The following is a 23362-nucleotide window of genomic DNA, read 5'->3' as shown; positions in this document are numbered from 1 at the left end:
ACTAAAAAATCTCCCATAGAATTGTTAAAAATTAAAATCTTTAGTTAAATTAGTACTTGTAACATGTATTATATATAATTATTCTCTTTTTTTTAAAAAAAGACAATTTAAGTTTGAATGTATTGTGTGTTTATTGTATGTGTGTAAAAATATGCTTATTATTGGGAAAAATAAGTGGCTAACTTATGGTTACTGAAATTTAAAAAATAAAACTGTCTCCGACCTAGACGTTGAGTCTAATACACCAACTAGTTGAGTCTGCAAACGTTCAAAATTCTATAAATTGGATTTGGCCATATAATGACTGATTATTTTTATATAATAAACGACAAAATAATCTGTAATTTATTTCTTGAAGACCTAAATATTGAATTCCTTCCGATATTAATTAAAATGATTGACGAAGTTGCATCGATTGAGGACTTTTCGGTAAAATGGTGCATCGCGAAAATGCTGATAGTAATGTACTTAATACATGGAAACATAATATATTTAGAATTATTGAATCACGTATCGAATTGTATCGTGGGAATGAACATCTTTTACCACCTAAACCTTGTCTTACTGCCACCGAAGCACATGGCACTAGATACTGTGAAAAAAATTATAAAAATACGGGCAAACATCTTTTTAGGTCTGTTAAAAATTCAAGAGAAATTTGAGATATTTTTAAAGTAAAGAATTATCAAGCTTTATCAGTTAGAACATACGATTTCTCTACCCTATATACAAAAGAAACACTGCCACATAACCTTATAAATGATAAATTATTATCTTTAATTCAAATAAGCAATCATCATAGTATTGCAAGAAAAAGGTCATATGTATCATAGTAATGTGTTGAGTTTACCTGCATAGTTCAGAAACTATGTATAAAGACCGGACCAATTTTCTCAGAATGAATGTGTATTACTAATGTTCAAATTTTCTTTAAGTAATTTGTTGAAAAAATTCCAAGTTCTTTAAAAGCGATCTCAAGAAACAGTTTTTTGGAAAGGGCAGACAGACAGATTGTGGGTAAATCTTTAAACATCCCTTGTAGTTACCAGAATATAACATATTTAAAAGCAAAAGTCTTAAACTAAAGAGAAGATATCTCTTGAAATAAAAATGCTAGTCAAATGAACTTTCTCATACATGATGTCAGTTTAACAAAGAACAATTATCTTAAGTTTAAAGAAGATACCATTTATAGTATCTGAGGTTATGAAGCCTGCATATCACAGACAAGACGTCAAAAGACAAATCTAAAAAGCAGGCAACATATCCTAAGAATGATTATACAGTATTCAAGTAGGAATACTGGAACCACCCAAGTTCAAAGTTGCTAAATACAAGAAACTAAAAATACCATATGATATGCATACACAACAATAATGTCGTGCAGCACGATCTTTAAGGATCGAAAATATAACATCATTGATTAAATGTACGGGGAGACTTTTTACAGCCGCCATACGGCACAAATAACACGGATGTGACAATGAAATAGAGAACAAGAAACATGGCAATGCCATGAAACCAGGTTTTCAATTATCACCATTGTAGATAAATATGTTGTATTTGAAATACAAATACAAGCAACAAACAATGTAACTATGTGCAATGTAAAACATGAATAATGTAGGAGGAATTGCCACTGAAGAAGTGTTCACTATAATATTATGTATAAGGAAAAAAACAAAGGGCCATAATTAGGTCAAAAACTATCCAATCACAAAACCCCGACAATATGTGCCAGGGTGCTTGATGACAAAGCTTCTGTGAAAGTTTGAACAAAATCCGTTGAGAAATGTAGGACGAGTTCAGCACAGAAGAATTTGTTCACTATAATTATATTGATAATTCTGTATAATGAAAAACAAGTTACAAAGTAGACATGAAATAATATATCATATCTTTTTTAAATTACCTCCAAAGATGATATGACCTTTGACTGCCAAATCAAGTCACTGTGACCTTGACCTTGGAGCCAGCCATGCGGAACATGCGTTCTGCACGTCATCTTGATGTGGTAAACATTTGTCTGAAGTTTCATCAAAATTCTTCAAAGGGTTGAAGAGTTACAGAGCGGACACAATTTCGTTTGATGCCCGCCCGCCCATCCGCCCGCCATACCCCAATCTAATAACCAGGATTTTCAAAATTGAAAACCTGGTTAAAAACAGAATCCCTAAAGAAAGCCCAACACGGCAAAATTGTCAAATGTTGCAGGCTCGGTTTGATTGAGCCTGTTCATGGACGGTACTGGAAAGTGCAAACTAACGTCCACGCCCGCTAGCACCGGCTTAAGCAAAATTTAACATTTAAAGTTTAAACAGAAAAATTGTGAAATTTTGAATTTAGAAACATCCGCAGATGTGTTCATGCAGCGTTTATCATGGAACCTTCAATGTGACACAATGTGTTAGAAATTGTTATTGATAAATATAGAGGCTATGCTTATTATATTGTTGTTATCATATTCAAGGAATAATTTTGTATGTTGTACACAGACACTTTGGTTTGAAATTGTTACTATAAAATATTTGAGAATATGCTTAAAAATCATTAAAGTTACTTTTAGTTATCTTCCTTTTTTCTTCTTACCAAAATTACTTGATTACAGTGACTATTTTGATCAACGATAAATTCTACTGCAAAAATAGCTTTTAATAGAAAAACGTAATACTGATAAGGACTTATGTTGCAATTGCGCCATGCTTCTTCACCCAGAGTAATATGCATATTGCTTTATCATGGGCGTATGATTGTATGCTTTTAAATAATAAATCATGACATATGAAAAATATTAAGTTTATTTCCCTTTCATTCAATACACATAGTCGTACATTATTAAGAATAGCTTGATAAAATAATTATGCAATTGGCCATTTTATAAGAATTTTAAGAGACACTTAAAAGCCCTAATTAAATCCAGAGTAAATTATTGGCAGTCGATATATATACACACATAACAATGATTTATCATATAAAACTAAGACATTGAAGAAAAAAAACAACCTGATTGAATGTGCTGCTATGAGATGTTTAGAATGTTATTCATCTACTAAAACATAAAACATGAAACAGCAATAAAAGTATCAATCAATTTATTCATGATAACACATGTACTTTTACCACGCAGTCTATATAGCACTGCATAAACAAATAGAATACAATCTTTTATAGACTTGACATGTTCTAACAGTATCAGTTTTAAAAAAAATATTCATAATAGTACATTTCTTTTCTTATCACTGTCTTAAATAATGCAGCTAATTTTCGTACCGGCAATACATATGACTTTTTATCTAATATACATATACATTTTAAGCATTTCAGAATTAACCGTGCTGTTACACTTTTGTTAAAGGTTATAATTCAAACTCAGATCTCGAATATTTGATTAGTCGGATGTTGTCACACAATGCGCACTAACCAATGTTTATCCTTAGATTCATGACATGCCTCGGACAAAAAGTTTTGTAACATTGAAACCAGTTAATCTACATGTACATAATGAATTTTGTATCAACTCTTATGAAAATGGCAGATTATGAACACTTAAATTGACTTCTTTTTTTTGTTTTTTTCCCTGGAGATGAAATACATGAAATGCATTCTTCAGCGTTGGTCGATTATAATAGAAGACCCAATGTGAATAATACTCTGTTATATCCAGTTTCACATTTTTTTTAAAATACTTACATAAGTAATCGATTATGAATTATATCTTAAAATCAACATAACAAAAATAAATGTCTCATACCTAAAACCCATATCTGTACATTCAAGGTAGGTATTGGTAAAAGTGCACATATATTTAAAACAGAAAAATAAAACAGATGCATAATACAATAAAATCATTCATCTATTCTGATCTTGGTCTTCATTGGTTGCATAGGTAAAATAAGCTGCCGTCATCAGGGTAAAGAAATGAAGAAAACTTTTTTTCAGGATATCTATCTGTTTGCTTTTCATATATACACATGGATTTTTTTTCATGAAGGATAAAAAGGATTATCATAATATACAATGCAATGTATATATCCAGTTATGAAACAAATACAATCAGACATGTTCTTGTACTTAAAACAAGAGAACAATATGTATGAATGAAATAAAAAATCAATTTAAAACCTGCATAAGGCCCATTTCAATCACGGTTCTTCAAAAATAATAAAATCCCACACAAAATACATGATTGTTACAAACTTGATTGGTTTCACTTGATAACCACTTACTTAAACTGAAAAAAGTAGATATATCATAGAAAAAATCAATGGTTCACAAATTTGAAAATAAAATTGCTATTAGTAATACAAACGTATTCAAAACAGAATGATATGTTTGAGGAAGCTTGTATGTTGTGAAAAGAAATACGTGTATATGTATAATATATGTTTATAAATAATTTTATTTAAACCATTTTATTATATTTAAGATGTGAATGGTTTCTTTCAGTTATTTGTTATCTTAATTATCTTGTATTCTCCTCCCAATCCTTAATGACTTAATAATCTCATTATCCTCTTTCAGAATTATAGGCATCAGATTTGACATCTTTTTAAAAATTATTTTAAAGTAATTCAAGCCAGATTTAAGCATATGTACCTAAAATGTGCAGCAATTTTTTTTTATCTCAAACAGCATTAAGTTGCCTTAATAATATAGCGATTTGCACTAAATACAAACCGGGGAAAGTCTAATGTCATAGGCTGGGATGAATATATAATTAAGTAAATCGTTTAAATAAACTGATGTTGAATAAATGAATATGATACAGGTAACGTGATTATCAAAATTGAGAACGATTCAAAACAAAAAAATAAATGACATCATTTAGCTGGTAAATATTGAAAAAAAAATAAAAAATTACACCTCACAATGTTGAAAAGTATCAATTAGTCTGTGTAGTAAGACTAAATGAAAATCAGATTTTTAAAAAGGTTTATTGTGTAGAGCTGTTTATTTTTTCCTAATATTTTTTATCAATTTAGGTAACATAATGTAAGTATTAATGTTAAGATTGCATTGTGTAAACTGTTATATATATCATATATTCATTCATAACATGATAATTTAAAACATATTATTTATTTATATAAGACATGTTGCAAAATACAAGCATGATAAAATATAAGGCAGGGAGTTGCAAAAAAGATATCAAGATATCGAAGAGTCGATATTAGGCTACCACATAATAATTTAGCATAGATGAACACTAAAAGCGTTAAACATCCTGTAACTGATTTTTTATGGTTTTACGAGTATATCATAAATACGAGTATAGCGATCAAATGAAGATTTATCAATATTGTAAGTTCCAAGAAGCATTATTTGTAAAGATATTAAGGGTGGATATCGGAAATTTATTTTCTATAAAATCTGAGTCATATTTGAATGCACATATTTTTATGATTACATATAATGTGGACAAATATTTGCAGTACATATTTTCATGTTTGAAAATTGTTTTAGAAGCATAATTATATACATATATAAAATTTCACTTAATTGTGGTTACAACCTTAATTACAACATTCAGGATCTTTAACTGATGAGCATACGAGTGGCAGTATTTAAAATATTTATGGAATGTAACATAAACAAGAGCAGGTTAAACCAGGTGATGCTGCCCGACTGGGTTTTGGACACAGAAAAGTATATCTTTTGTAGTTTCAGTTGTATCCCAGACGAAGTTCAAAGTTTGATAATTCCAAACTTAGTCAAGGCAGAGTTTCTGTTCTTTGCACTGCACTTCTACTCAAGGAGATATATATACCATTCTGCGCGCGACCCGTCGTCCCAATATGGTCACCATTTCTGTGAAAACGTTGTAAAATCCGACTTCAAATAACAAAGTGATGGACCAGACACGATTTTTTCTGCAAGGTCATGCTGTAACCTTGACTTTCCAGTTAGCGACCCAACTTTTGCGCGCGACACGTCGTCTCAATATGGTGATCATGTCTGTGAAATAGTTAAAAATCCGACTTCAAATAACGTAGTTATGGACTGGACATAATTTTGCTGCAATGTCGTGCTGTGGCCTTGACCTTTAAGGTAGCGACACACATGTTGCGTGCGACACGTCGACTCAATATGGTTATAATTTCTGTGAAAAAGTTGTAAAATCTGACTTTAAATAACGAAGTTATGGGCCGGACACGATTTTGCTGCAAGGTCATCCTTTGATTTTTAACCAAGTTAGCGACCCAAATGTTGTGCGCGATACGTCGTCTCAATATGGTGATCATTTCTGTGAAATAGTTGTAAAATTCGACTTCAAATAACAAAGTTATAGGCCGGACACGATTTTGCTATCAATCATATCAATATATAAATAACACATGGGTTTGTGGATAACAGTAAAACTATCATCCTGAGGCAAATACTGTTACCCGAGGCGCAATCTAAATAGAAAGCCAACTAGCTTTTTGTTAGAAAAAGCCACCTTCTCCGAAGTTGCAGCCTCATGTTCAGACCACTATCAAACTAAATTGGGAGTGTGTACGTTGACACTTTCTAGACAGTATGTGTACGTTGACATTTCTGTAAGTTGGTCAATTCTTGAATAACTACAAAAATTGACAGCAGGAAACCAGTTATTTTTTCATTAAAACATTCTCTTATAAATTTAAAGACCTGAAATCTTACTTAGAACTAACATGCGTATCGTTTATTACGTTTTCATCAACACTTTTACACAATAGTGTGTACGTTATAATCGACAATTTGCAAATATTGTTTGAATGTTCTCATAAAATACAATACGTTAGACAATACTAAATACATTTTTAGAAAGCATCGGAACTGCCGCGGACGGTAGGCTATGTAGCATAATTTAAATAGGCTTGACAGAAAAATAATCACTAAAAGAACTTACCTCAGCCGAGCAATTTTGGTCACATGACCAAAGTTGCTTACCCACTGTGAGCGCACCAGGTTGCAAACAACTAAATTTTATGAGTGTCATAGTTACTCCAGAGAAGAAATTGATGTCCGTTGAAAATAAGAATGAATCGAGAAAAAAATGGCGGCCATTTTCTTCAGTTTATTTAGAAAATAGACCACGTGACCAGATTGTATACTGTTAAAAATACTGTTACTTATGTAACAGTACAGAAATCTTAGTCACGTGGTACACTTGCATTAACAGTAAAATTAACTCTCAGAGGCCTATGGGAAATTAGCATTACGAAAAAATGAGGGGTAATAATATATACTGTATATAGACAACTGCTGCAAGTAAGGAATATATTTAAATAACATTTTCATTGTTTTCTTCTACTACGTTTGTGGGTAAAGGAAAGTAAGTGTAAGACGGGCCGAACAACTGTGAGTTTATCATGTTTAACATCCTCATTTAAGTTTTTCTTGACATTATTTAATGAGTCTTACAGACCATGTCATTCACTTTTCACGAATCGTATTTTCTTTGAAATATTTATCCCATTGCTTTGTAATACTTTAAGGTATCTAGCATAAAATGGATTGGTGGAAAATATATTAATAAAGAACTAATTGCCGTATATCACGTTTTATCAATGATACATGTTTTGATGTTGGTAGCGGTAATTTGTTAGTTTTTATTTTAGTTTTGCTGTTGTTGTTTTTTTGTTTTTATTTGTTTACTTTTTGTTTGTTTGTTTGTTTTTGTTGTTGTTGTTTTTTTTTTTTTTTTTTTTTTTTTTTTGGGAGGGGCGGGTTGGATGTATCATTCATATTCTCTTGTATTGATTTTTGTTGCTTCATTTTCATTTATTTCAAGAGTTTTCACTTACATTAAAAAAAAGATCTGGAAAAGGGGTCAATTTGCTGACATAGATCTACTACAAAAATCTATTACAACAATGTTGTATGGAATACCAGTATTGCAAAAGAGTAGAACTTTGGTTCATAAACCGTCTTCAAATACATCGAAACTCAACGATATTTTAGTTATTAAAAGAGAATGTATTTAATTAAACGCTACATTTTTCTAGTTTTTACTGCTTGAACCAGGTGTTATATCTTATACATGTACGTTTTTATTTTCGATACATTATCAAGTGTCATACGTCTTTTCATTTTCTGGTCCTATTGTAGCGTTAATGGTAAAAAGCTATGAGAAAAAAAATGTTTTAGGTGTCATATTTATTTTTTATCTTTGTTTATTACAAAAGTATTCTGCGGTGTTCTTTGAACATATGTATCACCACTCCTCTATATATTTCAGATGCAGGTCTATCACAACTGAGATACCGTCTCGCGTCACCAAACAAAAACAAATAGAAAGATTAACTTATTAACTGAATTGAGGAAAATAAATAGCACGACTGAATCCGAGTGCGTACACAAATTTTGTTCTGTGTGGTATCATATTTCATTATTTTAGATTGCATTAATACCTTTGCAATGGAATTTTAAACCACACCGACACTAGGTCCTATTTGTAGTTATATTTATTATTCTTATTCTATATATCATTATGGCGATACCGGTGCTGATACATTTGATATGGTAATATCAGCTTAAGTTTGAAGTTAATCAATTATCTCCTGCAACTTTACCTGTAAAGTCACCATTTCAACTCCTTTTAGTGTGAAAGTCAAGTTATGTAGGTGTATAACCTTCAGAAACACAAATTGATACTTTGGTGTTAAAAATTACATCTTGTAAACCCAGACAATAAGCTACTCTAAGCCATATTATTATTACAATTAGTGAATGAAAACTGAATACGTATGTCTATTTAACGTGAAAAGTATTGTGTTTCTATATTCTACAAGAGGTCACAAATCTAAAATTAGCACAAAACATTTCTTATTTCGAGAAGAGTTTACATTTATCTATGATTAATGATAAGTGGGTTCATGTCAATGTAAACGTATGTTAAAAAAGTCAGAACATGTACAGCCTATTACGACCAACAATATCTTGTGTACACGAAACAAATGTAGCTTGGGTCTAATAGACTTCAGCATTTTGAGACATTCACTTTTAACACGTTTAGTTGTAGTTCAGATTAAAAAGCTTGTATGCTTGTATGTCTTATTGGTATTGCTCTAGTCAATAAATATATATTTATATGTAAGAACTTGCATAAACGTTATAAAAAATTTTATTATTTAATCCATTGAGATGTAATTATTTCCTGAAACATCCTATTATTTTAACTTTAACCTTGCAGCTGAATTGTGGCAGTTAAATTAAAGTAATGTAGGTTAAAATAATGACGGTTATGACATAGTGTCAGGGGACTTTATTGTTTTGGTAGCGATCCAGGCTTCTGGACAATGGGATTGCTCTCTGGGTCATGACTCGCTTGGTCACCATGGGCGGTGCTGTCCACTTCTAGGTCAAAGCCACGAAATAACTCTGGTTTTGGTTATTTCTCATTGTATCATCTAGGTAATATGCACGAAATATTAGAACAATAGTTTCGCAATTACCTTTAATTTCTATTTATGCTTAAAATGGCCTGAAAATAAATGGTCAGTTAAATGGTCACTTAGTCTGGGTTTCATTGTATCTAAAAATAGTAAAGGAAACTCTGTAAAAACAATGGTCGGCAACAAGTGGTATTATTAAATAGTTTATTACTACACAACTTCAAAATAATACTTGTCAAAAGAAAATTATTTGGAAAAATCAGCAAAAAATTACAGTTCCTGTGAAAGTGAAGTACATGTCTCTCAGTTGACGAATAACACACGGGCTACACCATTCTGTTTGATAAAATCACAACAGGCCGAGTAAGAATGTTAAGACAAACAAAATTACGGGAGGTAACACATGCGCCCCTCGAGAAGGAAAATCACCGAGATTCTTCTCCCTTGACCAAAATTTAAATAAACGTTACCTTGGAACTTTCGATCATGAATGTGCATCAGTGGTACTTGCTATTTAAATATAAGTCACAAGGCGGTGATTTAAAATACTGGTAGATGCAACGTGCGCGGGTGGTGCAAATTTTCATAAAATGCCTTTCATGGGCTGACTATACTGGACTCTTGTCGTAGTCAGACTTTAATATATCCCGTTAGCGGGTAAACGTGAAAGCGGATTGGAGCACGTCACATCGACCGACCAATAAATAACACAACTTATTCGGTTCTCTACAAGTTAATTTATTTCGGGAGCGAATAACAATTAATAGAACAAGAAAGAAATACTTTAATTGACATCATGCTCATCCATTGGTAAATGGTCGTTGAACAGGTAAAAATCAAAATAACTTGACAGTTTGTCATAATTGGTTCAATCGTACATTTTACTAAGAAATATAATCAATAATCCACATGATCAACGGAAATGTCTGTAAATGAGCCGCGTCACGACAAAACCAACATAGTGGGTTTGCGACCAGCATGGATCCAGATCAGCCTGCGCACCCGCGCAGTCTGATCAGGATCCATGCTGTTCGCTTACCAACCCTATTACAAGTAGATAAACTGATAGCGAACAGCATGGATCCTCATCAGACTGCGCGGATGCGCAGGCTGGTCTGGATCCATGCTGGTCGCAAACGCACTATTTTGGTTTTGTCGTGACGCGGCTCAAATATCCTTTAGAATGAATCGGAAATGTGCAATTTCCAACCCGGCACGGAGCATGTGCATTTGGTAAAACGTTGGCTTCACAAAAACAGATGATCGGAGAAATCTGGAAAATAACTTGAAAATGAGCAATTATATAAAATGTCAGCAGAATACGACAACATAGAATGAAACATGTTTCATTGAGACATGTGTACACTGTCGATAAACGATTATTTTATTATATATGATGGCATTAAGATGACGTCACATTATTTTTGATTATTGAGAGTCTCCTTATTTCTGGAAAAAATGTCCACCAATCGTTAACCATACGGTGCACTTTGTACAAGTGTTCTATATACATACATGTACATATAACTGATCTGTTGTTTTGTAAACTTTACAGTAACTGTTAATAATCGCGCACATAAGGGAGTCTAACCTTAAATGAATTTCAAAATAATTGCGCTTTCCGTTCGCTTGTTTGGGATTTCTTTGTGTAAAAAAGGATATCGGATATCTTTGAAAATTTAGCTAATGAGTAATTTAGCCATACAGTTAAATAGCTATTGTATGAAGATGTCAGTGTAGTGTATATATAAGTTTAAGTGTATAAGCTAATGTGATAGCTATCCGGACTCGGGTCAGAAGTTAAACGAGTATAGTGATATCTGTCTTGTCATATGCAAAAAAAAAAAAAAAAAACTCACACATACAAACAACACACACAAACACACTTTAAATTGTCAAAAATGTCGAGGCAAATATATGAGTATTTTTATTGAATTGTGGAGTAGAGCGTAATTATATTTGTAGGGGTAATACGCTTTCATTCTAAATTGATTATAGCGCACATCCAGCAGAATTAATCCAAAGTCAAATGCTGCAAAGTTTCTCAGTTAAAATGGAGAACATATGACCTTTACAATCAAGGAAAACTAAATTTAATTTTAACTACGACATTGAAAACATTGCTATTTTTGCAGTCGATGTAGACGTTCTAAAGAGGAGAACTTGTTTTATCATAAATACCTAGATATATTTTAAGGCTTTATGGAAGGGTTCTCTTTGTATTACTCAGGTCCACATTTCTTTCCGGAGGAATAATATATATGAATTGCCAACATTCAGTGGTTGTAAGACAAACAATGATAAAAAAGAGCCCTAAAAAGAGTCGCGGGACAATTTTTATCTTGTATAGGAACAGGAACAGAGCTTGGGGAATTATCACATTGGTCCAAAAGTTACTTTGAGGTTCAGGTAAAGTCTAATTGGCTTGTGGAGCTTTACATCAAGAATAAAAATTCCCAGTCGCATGTTTTTCATCGCCTAATAAATTCTACTTGAGGTATTATAAAGTCTTATCCTCATTGTAAAATTAAAAAGATATTAAGACAGGTTTACATAAGTGGTTTAATTTTTGTTTCGAAAATTACAACGGAGTTTCTATGTTTCACAACTGTTTTGGGTTTTGATTCGACTCAGATGCTGGTCAAAGGCAAAAAATAAAAAGAGACACAAGAGAACCAAAAACATATACTTAGTATGTAAATAAGTAAATATTCTGTTTTACCATTAAAGTGTTTCGATATTTTAGTGTACATGTCTTTCTAAGTAAAATGTTCCGATATTTTAGTGTACATATATCTTTCTAAGTAAAGTGTTTCGATATTTTAGTGTACATATCTTTCTAAGTAAAGTGTTTCGATATTTTAGTGTACATATCTTTCTAAGTAAAGTGTTTCGATATTTTAGTGTACATAATTATCTTTTTAGTAAAGTGTTTCGATATTTTAGTGTACTACAATTAGTATAGCTTATTTCGGACCATTTCGAGTAAGCGGTTAGGTTAGTGTTTACAACTATGATATAGTCAAAATGACCATTGCAGTATCCTGATGTGTCCTTTATTACAAATTATTCAGTAATCAATATAACAGTTCGTCTATCAAAAACAATCAAACTTGTACACCTACTTTGATGTGTACACTAATATTATGTGAGATGAGTCCGCATGTTCCCTCCAAAGATATAGAATTTCTCCCAAAGTTTAGGTTATTTGTTTGAACATAGTTATGGTAGACAAGTTAGGAAGACGCCTTTTATGGCGGTATTACGTGAATTGTAAATCATTTTGCCACAGGAGTAAAGAGCTAAGACTATTCAGGAACACTCACAAATATCTCAAAACAATGATAATGTATAATTGTTTTCATAGTAAGCTTATGCTTCACGATAAAACCTTTTTAATCTGGCGTTTTTGCAAAACAGGATTTTTTTTTCCAAAAAAATGACAAAACTCTAGAAACGGCACAATATACAACCCACAGGAAAACCTTTGACCCAAAGGAATACCTATGACCCACATGAAAAACCTATGACCCACATGGAAAACAAAAACAAACAAAACATGTATTTTAAAGACTTATATTTATTATTAGGATTATATAGAAGAAACAAACACGATTATTATAATTTAATATCTATCACATGAATATTTATTAACCATAGTTTTGATGCTCTGATGTACGGCCTTAGTCGTATTAAATAACAAACCAGGTTTTAAAAAGCCGATATACTACCCTCGTAAGACCGATATTATTGTAAATCATTATTGAACAATAAAACATATCTAATTCATGATAAAACAATATGAGTAATGAAACCATATAAATTCAATCATACAAAAGTTCAGAACTAAATCTCTTTTTTCCTTAAGTATTTATAGTATTGACATAGATGCTTGGAATATAATAATCAGTGAAAACTTTAAGATGACAAGCATACAAAGACAGACACTTGTAAAAACAGTTTTACAATTGAACATTAAAGAACTAGCATCAAAATCATACTTACATATTATGGAAATGGCTCTGATTCACAATTTAAAATTATACATCTTCCGTTCCATATAGAAGACCCCTAGATTTTTATAAAGGACACAACCATAATATGCAAATGCTTTTGCACTACAACCTTGTACTCTGGGTAAAATATAGCAATCTATTGCACTCTACCTAGTCCTGCATTGATAGAAACTAAGGGAAAGAGTTTTAATGCAAGATCGCTTTTGATCTTAGGGACATAACATATTTTATATTCGTCAACCAATTGAAAACTCTAACATGTTAATATCAATATGTGACCTATGACAAAGATTGTGTACGAATCGTATTGATGTTTTATGTTGACTTTGTGTTAATATATCGAGAAGTAAGACCATAAAACCAAAGATAATAAAATTATTATTATTTAAATTAATAATCAGAAGTTGTTTAGTAAGGTATTTCAGATATTTACGTTTCCTGAACGGTAATTTTAATATTGCATTGTGTTTTATTCCACAAAAGAAGTTTCAATATAATTACATGCGTAGCACCAAGATATCATGGACACTACATCAGTTCCATGACAACCGACATTGACAAATGCACCTGGTTTTAACCTTGATTTTGATCCAAATAGCATTGTCTCTGTTCTACGTAAATGAAGAGATAATATTTTGTGAATTAATCATTGACCGACAGATTGAGGTTTTTTTAATACATAAACTATTCTACATAGCAACAGGAATGACAGAATCATCCACATACTGTACAAAATGTACGATTAAATCATGATCATCTTTTCAAAAGGTTATACTTTAATTGCAAATTATAAAGAAAAGCATATACTGATTACATATAAACCTTGGCAGCAAATAAAACATGCATTGCAATTATATGCAATATTGTCAAGTAACACTTTATAAAACACTGCAAAGAATCTACATTAAAAAAAAATTAATATAAAACATACTTACACTTTAAAAAACACAGCAAAGAATCTACATTTAATATAAAACATACACGGGGAATACTTATTCATACAAATTTGGACAATTATGTATGAAAAAATATATATTATAAATCTATGAATACCAACATAAAACAAATCTTTAAATCTTATACAAAAAAACAACACATTTGTATAAAAAAGGGAATAAATATTCATACAACAAAAATAAGCTACGCAATAAAAATCTTTAAACTAAGTCGAAATGAACAAGAAATGAACAAAAGCGAACTTGCAGTTGACATTTAATTTTAATTAATGTTTAATTTCTAGTTTTAGAAGATGCATTTTATAATTGACACTATTCGAGCATTTGTTTCTTTCAAATTCAGATTAAACCAGAATTATACGAATAAATGTATAAAAAAATAAACTTTGAAAAAGAAGTATTATTAGCAAAGATATTTGATTGTTTTTGTGTTAATTACATTATTATTATTATTATCTGAGAAAACTGTTTTTTTAAGTTCACGAGATGAAATAGATTAACATTTTACTTAATAAAATTTTGTTTTTATTACAAATATTAAATCAAATTTACTCAATTATAACTTGAATACTACAGTATCAAAATCTTTCCCCACTGGTATCCTCAATTTCAGACGACTTTCTCAAAAATTCATGAAGACTTGAGTTAAAAATAAGTTCAAAAATCAACGTTAAATGGTAATTTAATAATATTCATTTTAAACAAAACAATTTATGATCGCTTGCTTAAATAATTAAAACAAAAAATTCTAGAATATAAAAAAATGACACCATGCCGAGCTTATTTCGACGAAATAGCGGAAGTTTATATTAGACTTTCTGACCGCCATTTAAAAAAATAAGTATTACACGCAAGGAACAAAAATGCGTTTGATTCGGAAGGATTTCATTTTGATTTGGTAATTTTAATTTATTTATAAGAAGGAAAACTAGGAATTTTGAAAATACGGAATGTTTTGAAAGGCTGTCTTACACTCACAGGGTTGTGTACTAATCTTTCGGTCTGGAGACTGCCATTGCTTTCACATAATGTACTACAGTTATTGCTCGTAGGATGCTTGAATATGCACAAATGTCATCATAAGTAGTTTTGCATGAGGAAGTTAGTGTAATTTTCAGACTGTTCAAATGAAACAAAAAATACAGACGATATTTGTTGAGTGGTACATTGAATGAATTGACAAATTATTTTTCAATTTCAGCTTTGATTTTTGCTCTAAACGGTCATGAAACTGTCGGAATTGTAAGCTTAAAAAACGTGAGGAACTACATGGGGAAACGCTTTCGAATGTGGTAATTTTCATTGACAAATGTGAAATTATATTTTGATAAATTTCACTGCAAAATTATCCACTTTAAATTCAGAAAAAAGTCAGTTACCCACTCAAAAGCATACAATAAGCATAATTTCTAACAAAACAATAAGTTATAAAAAAAGAAGCAAAACATTTCACTAGTGTCAAATAAGATAAAACACTAAAATATGTTTAAATCATACACAGTGATACAAACTGTGTGCAAATAAAAGCAGTTAATTGTTCAATATAGATTAGGTATTAACAATTCAACCGACAAAGCTGGCATTTGAGTTGTGTATCATCTAAAGGTTTATATGAGGTACAAGTGATTCACTAGTGCGAGCATATGAACAACTAAGTAGGATAAATGCCATGATGACCACTATATTTAATATGAAAACACTGTTGATTTTTATTTAACATACACGTGTATTTGAAATATCAATATCTGATCAAATATCACAGAGGTACAAATATGATATAACGTTTCAATAGATAACAATAGTCTGTCTGCGTTCTCAATCGTTTAACATAAAATAAACAGATTAACCAGATTGAGGAACGTTCACATGAGCCTTAAACGTCTCCACTCACGCCCTAATCTCCCCCAAAAAGATCACATTATTAAATTCTGTGTTTTAGTTTGATTTTATATATTATGTTTTGCTCGGTGTATGTTTTAAAAAAATACAGAAAACATCACGGTACATACAACTTTTGCAACATGTAAATTCATACTAACTTCTTGCAACAATGTCAATAATAGAAAGGGGGCAAAAAATGAATAGTTTAACTTTAAAGCAATTTTTGATTTTTCCCATGAAATTCATTTAGTTCAAATTACTAAGCTTTTTTTAATTTCCTTTTCCTTTATTATGCAAAAATAAAACTTTTAAAATAAAACAATTTATTTAACAAAACATTTTATATAAACAGTTTGTGTTATTGACACTTTTGTCGTAAAAAAGAACTGGTCAATGTTAGAAAAATTGACATCAAACGGTCACGGACACGAGTTTCACGCACTGTCAATCTAACCATTCCCAGGACATTTACAGATATCTGCTTCCATGCTTACATGTTTGATAAGGAATATAAGTTTATTTTGAAACGAACTCCAATTTACAAAAAGCCAAATAATTCATGCTAAACAAAAATATTATCTAGATACATAAACACAAGGCACAAACTAGAGTTAAAGATAAGATAAACATGCTGTTCTAACTTTTATTATCAAAAATTTTAAGTACAAAGCAGCACTAGCCTCAAAAAATTCATGCTAAACAAAAATATAATATAGATACATAAACACAAGGCACAAACTAGAGTTAAAGATAAACATGCTGTTCTAACTTTTATTATCAAAAATATTAAGTACAAAGCAGCACTAGCCTCAAAAAAACTTTTGACAAAGAGACATATAATTTAACATAAAATGCATAAATATATAACGACATTAGCAGTTTTTACATAATAGATATTTCAAGCGTGTCAAGATAAAAGTGTAAAAGATCTACAAAGATCATAATACAATTAAAGAACATAATACAAAAATGTAAATTATAAATAATGTGTATGAAAAGAAAGTGAAATCGTGTAGCAAATATGATAATCGTTTATTTTCAACATATTTGGTCGTCTTTAAAAATAATCAGATTTATACCTTATCGTATGAGATGATACATGGCACATTCAAAAACAAAATGAAATTATTTTTCTATCACATTGAAGTTATTACATATTGTTTCATTCAGAGGAGTACATGTGGTTTTCGTCTACATATGAGCATACTTGTTTGGTTGTAATATGTTTCACCATTTTGTCCACCCTTTGCGTATAATCGAAAGGTGTCCCAATTTCCAAAAAGTTAAATTTACGGACCGTCATTTAAAAATGACAGCACATTTTCCTGCAATTTGTGTAATGATGTCAATTTGGTAATACGAGTTAATGTATTTTGGTGTTAGGCGGCTGCACAAAAGGTTGTTCAGTTGTAAAAAAAATGATTTGTTGTAATTGCACTTCAGTAAAAGCAAAAATGGTGGGTTACTAAAACCAACATCGGATAAAAAATATCAAAAGTTATTTGAACGACAGTTCTTAAACAAGGTATCTATGAATTGTTTTAAGGTAAGAAGCAAACACCTTTGCATACTGTAAGGTAAGTGTCTGTTTAAATGTTTTATGTAAAATGTAGGTCGTGTTCCCATGGAAATAACACTTCAAAGTATCAAGATTTAATCTCAATTGACGCAGGAGAATGGAGATGTTGTTGACGTTGATGTTGTTTGATTTTATTTATAGGCATTTTCTTGTATTCGGCAATACTTTTTGGAGTTTCATCTATTGGCTGAGTCGATGCAGATTTAATGACGGCACGGTATAGGAATAACTTTAAATCATAAAAGGTCATTGTCAAAGGTTAATTATTATCTGCGAACATCTGGAAACAGAAAAGCGTTAATAGAAGGAAACTATATTCTCCCTTATTTAAAAACAATTAGCTTCCTTTTTTCTTGTCTAGGGATTCGTTGTTGCAAAGTCTTTTCGTTATCAACTCCAACTCACAGAAGGTGTCCTTAAAGCTCCTATGGTGCTAGATTATACGCTCGTTCCTCAGGTCAAAGTTTCTCCGGATTTTATACGTGTGTTAGCGCAAAATAAACGATGGATATTGCTTATATACAATTCTGTAGCTTAAGTTCATTTGGAAACGAATAGTACTTATTTAATGCTGTGAAACAGCAATGTAAGCTCAGTGATGGGTGTTTTACAAACAAAATGAAAGAATTACTTCTCTCTTATTTGTGATTACCGTTCTGTTTGTGCTAGTGTACTTCTAAGTATCTAGTAAAAATGGTGCACTGAAGCGAGTAATAAAAAGATTCTAAATTTGTTTTTGTTACAAGTACATTTTTGGTGCCTATCGTTTTGTTATTGTACCTCGACAAAGGAAAAGCTTTAACAAATATCACTTATAACGTGTTCTTCAGAAGAAAATGAAAATAAATTACTTCATTAATAACTTAACTTATGTAGACGCAGAGAGAGATGAAGGGATAATTAATTCAGGGATAGCTTCGGAGGGAGACACAAAGAGAGTACCGTGAAAAGTGTGGATATTTCTCTTGGTCTGACTAACTTGCGAGCATGCATGTTTAGAAATCTATCAATCTCTCCTATATTTCAGTTATTTTAAGACTCATTTGTTTTTGTCATTACATCACTGCCTTAATGATTGTACTCGTTCAATCAACTTACTTATATTGCCAGTTCTCTCTTGTAAAAGCTTGATTTTATCAATAAACTGATTAACTTGCTTCTCTAAGCTAGTTATTTTATCTTGTATTTCTAAAAGGGTCGATTTGTTTGCATCGGTTGGAATTGCGTCGTAACCATCTTTATTTAAATCTGTGTTCGTGCTTTGAATGTATTTATTCAAAGTCTCTATCTGCTTTTTCAAATCGCACGCTTTATCAATTTGTGACTTGCAGTCACACTTGTCATTTTCAAATGTTTTAATCTTTTCCTCTAATTTCTCTTTTTTCTTGCCGATTATATCTTCTACAGTCATATCTGTTCCTCCATCGTGAGAGGTGAATTCGTCTTCTCTTTTACAATGCAGTTCTATAACGTTCCAATATACTTCGGTGTCCTTTTGCTCATTCACATACTTGTCTACTGCAATATCTAAAACGGTCTCGTTTGTACTGTCCTGCATATTGTTTGCTTTTTGTTCTATCATCATGTTGACAAGGGGTTCAATAAATTAAAATTTTTTATTTAAAAAGAAAATGCTACAGGTGTTTGCATACTTTACCTTAAAGTAAATTGGCATTTTTAAAATTATCAGAAAATTGTATGAGACTTTTTTCATACCTAAGGGCCACGTGAAAAAATGGCATGTTCTTCCAAAGGCAGTCCATCTGTTTTTGATCATGCTCCAACAACTGTCTTACAACACTTTTTTTGTTTTTAAAGACAGCTGAATAAATAGGAAGATATCCATTATTATCTTTTAAGAAAAGATTTGGAGACATTTTTAGAAGCAATTTGACAATTGAGTCATTACCCTTTTTGCATGCCAGGTGAAGTGCTGTTTCTCCATTATTTATACAACCATAGTTCAACTCATCGTCATCAATAAACTGATTCGACTCTAAAAATTCTATTGCCGATTCGTTGTCTGCTTCCACAAAAAACATCAACGGACTCTTTCCATTTTTTCTATATTTTGACATTTTATTCTTCTCTAAGAGAATTTTCATTATTTCGAAATTAGCCTTTTTAATTGCGCAAAGAATGAGGCTGATATCATCACTTACAGCATTCATCTCAGACATAAGATAACTTACCTTCTCAAAATTGCAGCTTTCTACTGCAACAAGTAGTGACATTTTCAAGTTTGTTTTCAATATGTTTTCCATGTCATCATTTTTGCTCTCACTCATCTCCGAAAAACATAAGGATGCGGTGAATGTGAATTGTTTACTGCATACGTCAGAACTCCAATTTCGCTTTCAAAATCTTGTTTATCAAGTATATCTGTAATACTTAATACGCTTGCAGTGATAGTACCAACATGCTTTGTCAAAAAATATGGTAACATGTTTTGTTTTCTCAATGTTTCAAGAAAGGTTTCGCAAAAAGATCTACATTTAAAAGCAGGATGCAAAATAATTTTACAATTCATATATTGATCATCATTGCTTCCTGTCCGTTGTAAAAATGACATTTGATCAATAATAGTACAAATTTGATCACGCATATTTCGTATCTCGGCATCGGTTTCATTCCCTTTCAAAGGTGATGTCTGACCAAATACAGAACATACATGATCACGCAGGTTTCGTATGTCAGTATCGCTTACTGTCCTATCTGGAAGTAATATTTTGCCAATTACAGAACACAAATCAGCATACCGATTTATTGGGATGGTTACGATCTCATCATTTTTGTTGCCTTCACATGTATCTGATTGTTCTTCAATACGGATATATCTTTCAATGAAAGAGGCATTACAAAACTCTAAAGCTGCTGTCATGTTTCTAACAAAAGCAACAAGTCCTACTGCATCACCTACCACATTGTGTTGAAACCGAAATATTTCAGTTTTATCGTCGAAACAAACAAAATTTTTGTGACTGGCAAATTCATTAGGAATATGTCTTAATGAATAAAAGAGACTGAATCCCAAGTGTTCAATTGGACGTTTAATACTGATAGGTGTTTTTACTGGACTTTGTTCTAGATCAGACAAACGAAGACTTTGTGATGGCTGAGACCAGAGAACGAAAAATGCCAGAAATACAAAGTCATCTTTGTTTTTGAAAATTGTGTCAAGGCATGTCTTTATATGAGTCATCGGTGCTTTAAAAAATGAACTTCCTTTGTGAAAAAGGCTATCTTGGACACCAAATAGCCTAGCACATTCAGGAAATCCAATAATAAATGATGACGGTTCATTTAACTGCCTGACGCAAGAATCAATAAGATTCTTACCAAATTTCCTTCCGTTCAATTCCAAATGATTTTTAATTATTTGTTTTTTCTCATGACATTCAAGTTTTTCTGACGAAATTTCAATCCTATTGCGTTTTTTTATATGGTGTTCAATAAACAATTTCTTTTGTGCATCATCCAAAATATACGTCCGAGATGTGATTATTAATTTCAGTTTTTGTCTTGATACTTCAGACATCAATTGGGGAAATATTTTCAGCCATTTTCTACTTTCACTTTTGTCAAACATAGTACAACCAAACATATCATCAATAAGTACAGTTTCAATATCATCTGTACTTGAATACATTTCCCAATCTGCGACCGAATTAATCTTTAAACATTTTTTCGGATTTTCAACTAGCTTCTTACCCATTGTTGTCTTTCCCTCACCCTGAGCTCCTTCTATTACAATAAATCCATCCTTATTTAGCTTCTGTTTGGCCTGTTCGAACATTGATGTTTCAACAAAGTACTGAGCTTCCAATACGTCAGAGACTTCCTTTTCCGACCGCTCTATTCAAATGAAATTAATTCAAAGCACACTTGTTACATTATATCAAAATCATATTGCATAACAAACAAGTTCTGGTGTTCGGACCCATTTAACTGAAGCAGTTTATAATTTATTAAGCCATGATAAATGGCATATGATTTGTAAATATATAGCTCACATGATGAAGTGTTTACAGAAGCATTTAAGGTAGACCATGGTTAATGCATTACCTCCACTTTGAAGAGTATTCAAATAGGCTAGAATCACTTGTCAACTGCATTGAACTTGAGGGGCTAGGTTAAAACCCAAACAAGAGGGCCATGATGGCCCTGGGGTCGCTCACCTGTACATAGGCCCCAAGGGCGGGGCCAGTTTAAACCAAAGGGCTTTTATTTAAACAAACTTGGAAGCACCTATTACAAGATGTTTCATGATGTTAAGTTTTTACTATACACAAATAATGAAAAACAATAACTTTTGCCCCCCTCCCCCCTCCCCCTGGCAGGGCCAATTTTAACCCAAGGGCTTTTATTTGAACAAACTTGGTAGACACCCATTAGAACATGTTTCATGCTTAATATCTTAGCTCTAGCTCTTTGGGTTCTTTAAAAGAAGATTTTTAAGTTTTTAATTACTATATGCAATATAGGGAAAATCAATGACCCCCTAGGGCGGTGCCAATTTTGACCCAAGGGCTTTTATTTGAACAAACTTGATTAACATCCATTAGAAGATGTGTCATGCTAAATATCTTAGCTCTAGCTCTTTGGGTTCTTTAAAAGAAGATTTTTAAGTTTTTACTACATGTATATAGGGAAAATCAATGACCCCTTGGGCTGGGTCAATTTTGACCCCAGGGCTTTTATTTGAACAAACTTGGTAGACACTCATTAGAAGATGTTTCATGCTAAATATCTTAGCTCTAGCTCTTTGGGTTCTTTAAAAGAAGAGTTTTTAAAGTTTTTACTATATGCATATAGGGAAAATCAAAGACCCCCTTCGGGCGGGGCCAATTTTGACCCCAGGGCTTTTATTTGAACAAACTTGGTAGACACCCATTAGAAGATGTTTAATGCTAAATATCTTAGCTCTAGCTCTTTGGGTTCTTTAAAAGACTTTTTTTAAGTTTTTATTATATGCATATAGGGAAAATCAATGACCTCCTGGGGCGGGGCCAATTTTGACCCCAGGGCTTTTATTTGAACAAACTTGGTATACATCCATTAGAACATGTTTCATGCCAAATATCTAAGCTCTAGCTCTTTGGGTTTTTTAAAAGAATATTTTTTTAAGTTTTTACTATATGCATATAGGAAAAATCAATGACCCCCTGGGGCGGGGCCAATTTTGACCCCAGGGCTTTTATTTGAACAATCTTGGTAGACACTCATTAGAAGATGTTTCATGCTTAATATCTTTGGTCTAGCTCTTTGGGTTCTTTAAAAGAAGATTTTTTTAAAGTTTTTACTATATGCATATAGGGATAATCAATGACCCCCTGGGGCGGGGCCAATTTTGACCCCAGGGCTTTTATTTGAACAATCTTGGTAGACACTCACTAGAAGATGTTTCATGCCAAATATCTAAGCTCTAGCTTTTTGGGTTTTTTAGAAGAAGATGTTTAAAGTTTTTTTCTTTTGGTTGCCATGGCAACCAGAGTTCTGCATGGAATGGAATTCTTTGAACAACTTTGTTAAGGCTTCACACAAGGAACATCCCTGTGAAGTTTCATTATG

At 31.7% G+C, this 23362-nt stretch overlaps 1 protein-coding gene across 1 annotated transcript in view; it reads right to left on the bottom strand.

The window, feature by feature from the left end:
- Positions 1-20075: 20075 nt before the first annotated feature.
- The window catches only part of LOC132741809 (uncharacterized), a 40780-nt gene continuing 37493 nt past the window's right edge, over positions 20076-23362 (bottom strand). Inside the window, exon 7 of the mRNA XM_060730071.1 lies at positions 20076-21646. Coding sequence (XP_060586054.1) covers positions 20076-21646 — 1571 coding nt within the window. The remainder of the gene's footprint in view (positions 21647-23362) is intronic.

Source organism: Ruditapes philippinarum, unplaced genomic scaffold (assembly GCF_026571515.1).
Source record: "Ruditapes philippinarum isolate M1 unplaced genomic scaffold, ASM2657151v2 ctg3771_1_1_1_1, whole genome shotgun sequence".
NCBI lineage: Eukaryota > Metazoa > Mollusca > Bivalvia > Venerida > Veneridae > Ruditapes > Ruditapes philippinarum.
Note: the sequence above shows the minus strand (reverse complement) of the source record. Positions and strands in the feature narration are given on the sequence as shown.